This window comes from Gossypium arboreum, chromosome 12, assembly GCF_025698485.1.
Source record: "Gossypium arboreum isolate Shixiya-1 chromosome 12, ASM2569848v2, whole genome shotgun sequence".
Classification (NCBI taxonomy): domain Eukaryota; kingdom Viridiplantae; phylum Streptophyta; class Magnoliopsida; order Malvales; family Malvaceae; genus Gossypium; species Gossypium arboreum.
The window spans coordinates 86,095,480-86,100,934 of NC_069081.1; the positions used below are offsets into that span (position 1 = coordinate 86,095,480).

The 5,455-nt window shown below is 31.3% G+C and overlaps 1 protein-coding gene across 2 annotated transcripts; it reads right to left on the minus strand.

The window, feature by feature from the left end:
* Positions 1–1,555: 1,555 nt before the first annotated feature.
* On the minus strand, positions 1,556–5,232 carry LOC108450797 (transcription factor UNE10-like). 2 transcript variants are annotated; one of them, XM_017748570.2, is made up of 5 exons: positions 4,949–5,232; positions 4,198–4,852; positions 3,925–4,020; positions 3,557–3,622; positions 1,556–2,146 (listed from the first exon to the last, which is right to left on the minus strand). In XM_017748570.2, exons 1-5 carry the CDS (start codon positions 5,053–5,055, stop codon positions 1,736–1,738), a joined length of 1,335 nt encoding a protein of 444 aa, XP_017604059.1. In that variant the 5' UTR covers positions 5,056–5,232; the 3' UTR covers positions 1,556–1,735. The 2 variants fall into 2 exon arrangements, with proteins under 2 accessions (XP_017604059.1, XP_052879611.1); XM_053023651.1 differs by lacking the exon at positions 3,557–3,622.
* Between the last annotated feature and the right edge of the window lie 223 nt (positions 5,233–5,455).

Here is a 5,455-nt window from a genome sequence, read left to right on the forward strand (position 1 = left end):
AATATTATCGACGCATTTTAGATATACTCCACGTAAAATTCAAGCTATTTTTCAAAAAATTATTGTTGAAACATTTATCATTCCTTTCATTATCATTTCATAAATCAGAGTTGATAGGCAACAAAAACAAAACCCTGATTATTTAAGGTGGTTTAGATTTTGTACATAAAAGCATGTGGCCATCTCATCGTCCAAGCGTTTCGTTCCCCAATCATACACTCTTTTATATATATCTCTTCATTAAATACAATGTGGCTGCACCTGCCCTTTCACATTCAATTAAGGATGCTGCTGCAAATAGCTTAAACGTGAAAGCCCCTTTGAGGTCTCTTTCCACATTTGGCTGCAACGAAACAACCAATTGCTTTTATCTGCTTTGATAAAATTTCCCTATAAGGCTCATAAATATATTGTTTATTTCAAACAAGTCCACTTTGAATTTTCATGTAATCATTGTCAAACTATAAATATGTAGGTAAAAGTATCATGGAAGCCCTTGTACTAAGAGTCAAATTGCATTTTGCCCCTTCTACTAAAAGAATGAGCAAAGTAGTTTCTATACATCAAATCAAAGAGCAAATTAGTGCTTCTGTTAAAAATTTTATTTATTTTTACTATTAAAAATTAGTCTATGTACATTAGAATGAGCTACAGGTGGGACACACCGTGTAACTTTATGGTTAAGTCACATTAATTTTTAATAGTAGAAATGGATGAAATTTTGAAGAAAAAAAACTAGTTTGCTCTTTAATCTAACATACAGGGACTAATTTGCTCAATTTTTGAATAAAAGAAGGAAAACTGCAATCTAACTTCTAATATAAAGGCTCTATGGAACTTTTATCAAATATATATGTATATTGATTAGGAAATCATGTACCAATCAATAGGACAATCTAATTAGGAATTTCATATCTTTACGTTATTGAAATTAAGGAATTAGTTTTTTATTTTAATTTATCAAAATTTGGTTAATTAGTGTATTTTATAAAACCGAAAAGTTGGTACAATTGAATAATACTCTCAAACCTTGTCGTTAATAGTTGACTTAAAACTGGTAACTTTATATATATATATATATATATATATATATATATATATATATGCATTCAAGTATTTAGTAAAATCAACAATTTAGACAATTCTTATGCTACAAACTAACAAAAATTTGATCGAATTTTAACACAATTAGCATTGTTGTTATTATAGTAATTTGGAACACATGAACTCAAACACACTTAAGTACATTTTTTCCTATTTAAAGGTTAGAAAAAATTATAAGTTGTAGAAAATAATTTTCCCATTTTATAAACTACAAAATCAAAATTTGAAGGGTCAAACATTAATTTGTGTGGCATTACTAAGCATCGAAAATTTAGATAATAATTTAGATGTTGATTGGATATGCATTAAATTACAATATTAAAAGTAAGATATTGATTGGTTGAATTTTTAAATTAATTTATTGAAACCTTGAAAATTCACATTTTTTTTCATATTTTACACAAATACAAGTTTTGAGGTAAGGGAAAAGGTTGAGAACCCTCTTGGTAGCTTATGGGAGAACCTTTAATAATATTACAAATTCAAAGACAATAATTTGCAAACAAAACAAAGCTTTGTAATAAAATAAAATAAAAAAACATATAATCAACCACTTGAAACTAAAGAATTATAATCCAAGTTCATGTTTTTTCTTTTTCTTTTTGTGTATAAATAAAGGCACATTGAAAGCTTAACTCTTTGAACTAGAAGCTGGCGGTTGTTGCATTTGTTGACACATAGCAGCCATTCTACTATAAGCATCCATAGTCATCGGTTGTGATTGACTAGCAAGGAATGTAGATAAAGGGTCTGTCATTGAAGCAGCTTGTTGTAACCGATCATTGTTGTTAGAACCATCCCAAGGTGTATTCATTGTCATAAAAGGATTAGACAAAACAGGTGAGATACCAATGATGTTTGGTCGGCCCATGAAATTCATGTCCATAACACTCATCCCCATTCCCATCGGTGCCATCATCGACATTTGAAGTTGTTGTTGCAACATCATCGATGGTAAGTTCATCCTACTCATCATTTGGACTTGTGCTTGTAATTGTTTTAAGTATTCAATCACTTCATCTAACATTGAAGCTTTGTCTGTCTGTAAAATGGTAATAAACATTAAGATTATATCAATGTATTGCATGCATGACCAAGTCTTGTGTCATTAGTTAGCTGTTTTTCAAAGGCAAATGACAGATTTTCAGACATGTCGAGGACCAAATAAGGGGCCTACCATGAAAGGGTATTTATGTGGTAGCAGGTGATTGTCGCCACACCTATCAACCCTCTGTCCAAGTTGTCCCCCTTTGGCAAATGTGGCTTAGGATCATTTGCAACAGTCCCGAAATTCCAACAAGCAATTTGTAGGTAATATATATATATATATATTTTTTTTTGGGGGGTGGGGGATGGGGTTTGGACCACATACATGTAATATGTTGTTCTATGTCTAAAAGATAGATCTCCTAATCATGTGAAGTAAATGTTGGATATTTTTTTTATTCATGGGATTTATTTATATATATTTAAATTACCCATATTGAATAACTTGCTCTATAAAATATGTATATATACATACCATCTAAGATAAGGATAAGCTTGTGGATTGAGTCTTAGCTCATTTGGTATAGACATTATTATCAGTGCAAGAGGACGTGGATTCGAGTGCGTTGAAGCGCATTATCCTCTTATTTAAAGATAGGAGAAGAGTTACGGATAGTTCTAAGTATTATATCGAAATCAAAAACTAAAAAATTGTGATTAAATAAAAATATGAAACCGAATAACTTACAAATAACATATTAAATAATGAAAGAATTATTATTATTTTTACTTTTTTGTCAATAATCCATGAAAAGAACCCAAAAGAATCTAAAAATTATGAAAAAAAAATTTCAATTTTCCTAAAATACTTGTTTGTAGACCACCAAAAATGTAAATATAATATAATATAATATAATATAATATGATATAATATAATATAATAATAGAAAAATGAAAATAAGACCCCACGAAATTATTGGCTGACAGTGAAGTGTAAGAAGACTTCCAAAATAACACCAATAAAAGTATATTATTTGATTGGTCAGCCTTTTTTATTCTTCCTTTTATTTTCTCTATTATTGTATATATTAGGTGGGTCCATTTATTTAAGGATCTTTCCTAAAATCTTTCCAATATTGTTTTGAGATAAAAATTTCGAATTTCGAATAAAATTAAGATGACAAATATAAAAATAATTTTTATTTTTAAAAGAAAATTTCAAATACAAAAAAAAAACACTTATAGGATAAAGTCTGTATTTTGTAAGTAGAATATATATATATTATCATGTGCAGTACTGTACTCACGCTTCTTTTGACCATAGCCAGTGTTTGCAGGGTTTTTAATTGAACTGCATGGATTTTTATTTATCAATTCAACTTGTCTATTTCCTAAAATGTTTAATATTTTTATTTAAATTTATATTAAAAAACTTAAATCTATTGAAAAATAAAATAAAACATACCTTGCTTGAATTAGGTACCAGTTTCTGTAATGTTTTCATCCTTTGATTTATCTTATCTCTTCTTTTCTGAGAAAATCCAAAAAAAAAGATAAATATTCATTATAGAGAAAATTAAAAAAATAATATTTATTGAGCATATTTAGAAAAAGTGAAGTTACTTTTTTATATATGCTTTTTTTTACCGAGCACTCACAGTTTGGCAACTAGCCTAAATATCGAATCCAATCGTTGACTCTGACTATTTTTTAACTCAAAAAATAAATAAATAAATTTTTATATATTATAAATTTAAAGAGTGTTAAAAATGTCATGAATAGAATAATTAAATAAAATTTTGATGCGAATTAATTTAGTGGGAATAGACTTACACGTTCAGATTGGTTATGTATAGCTGCAGCTCTGCTCCTTTTTGTTGAAATGGAAGATTTCATAGTTTCTTTTTTGTCTTCCTCACCTGTCTCCTCCTTTAACACCCAAAATTTAAAAATAAAAATAAAATCAAATTACATGCACATGCACATGCAATAATAAATAATAATATTGATTGATTATGGAGTTCTATGAGACAACAGACATGTCCCGATAATGTGTTTTTGTAAGACAAGAAAATAATTGTAATAAATAATCGAATAGGACTTTGCCTGAGGTTTACTGTGAGAAGCTGAATCATGATCATTATCTGTTGCAGTCTTCGTGTTTTCAATGGAACCATGTGAAATAGAAGTGAAACCAACACCAAAATCTTTGTCGTACGTATCGATGGTCACGTTCCGGTGACTGTCTCTTCCGAACGTGGCACTGGCACTTGCGCTTTGTTCCCATTCCGGTGGTGCTACTTGTACACGCGCCGCCTTTGCGCGTTTCCTTGTGACATCGTCTTGTGTATTAACCGTCCCACTACAGGATCCTACCCTAGTGGAACATCCCATCATACAAGTTCCACCACCACTAAGACCCGGCATAGATTCCAACACGTGTACGGTGGTGGTCTTGTCTTCTGAACAAGGAACTAAAGCATCCATAGTCATAGTGGCTGATGAAGACACCGCCGCCGCCGAAACACGGTGGCGGTCCAACCATACCAATTCATCCCCACCAACACCTACAGAATCCTTACTACCATATGGAAAACAAGTAGCCTGGTTCACTATAGACTCTAAAGTGCCACCGCCACCGGCTCTTGGTTTATCCCAAGTGGTGGCGTTTAGTTGTTTAGCCACCGCACGTGGCGGACCTAAGCTGTGCATGGCTAGTTGCCCATTTTCCCATGTTAATTCAGCAACTTCATAATCTAACCTGCAAAAACAAAATCATGCACCACCGTCAATCAAAACCATAAATTAACTTACACGTTATGTAAATAAAAACGAAGGGTTTTTCTCTTTTGTGTACATGGGAACATCAGGGGCAGTGGAATTTGAGTTGAAGCGGAACGAGTGATGGCGAGTGGTGAGTGGATTGTTGTCATCCAGTTCCCAACTCGGAACACACTGACTCATTTTCTAACAAAATCCGTTTTCCTTGAAAAATTTTCAAGTCTTAATGGGATTTGAGAATGGATTCATATAATATAGTGGGTACTGAGAAATAAATGGTGTACCCCCACCCCCCATGGTCTTTATGATTGTGGAGATAAGAATCAAAATGAATTGATGAGAGAGAAAGAGAAAGGATTCTGGTCCAGATATGGTAAAATAGTTAAAATGGGAAATTAGGAAATGTTGAAAATAATAAGTGTCGAATTTTTTTTTTTAAAAAATTCGTAAACTTTGATTTTGAAAATGAAAACGATAGGGGAGTTGTCACCACTCTTTTTTAATAAGATGTGATCGGATCACCTTAAAAAGTAGTTGTTTTAATAAATTGTTTTGTTTTACTAAAATAGCGATTTTGGTCTAC

Bases quoted from the DNA above. Each gene is read 5' to 3' on its own strand.
- LOC108450797 (XM_017748570.2), bottom strand. From the start codon at position 5,055: ATGAGTCAGTGTGTTCCGAGTTGGGAACTGGATGACAACAATCCACTC. The intron at 4,853-4,948 runs GTACACAAAAGA...TTGTTTTTGCAG, and splicing joins ACTGCCCCTGATGTTCCCAT to GTTAGATTATGAAGTTGCTG. The intron at 3,623-3,924 runs GTAAGTCTATTC...GGATTTTCTCAG, and splicing joins TACATAACCAATCTGAACGT to AAAAGAAGAGATAAGATAAA.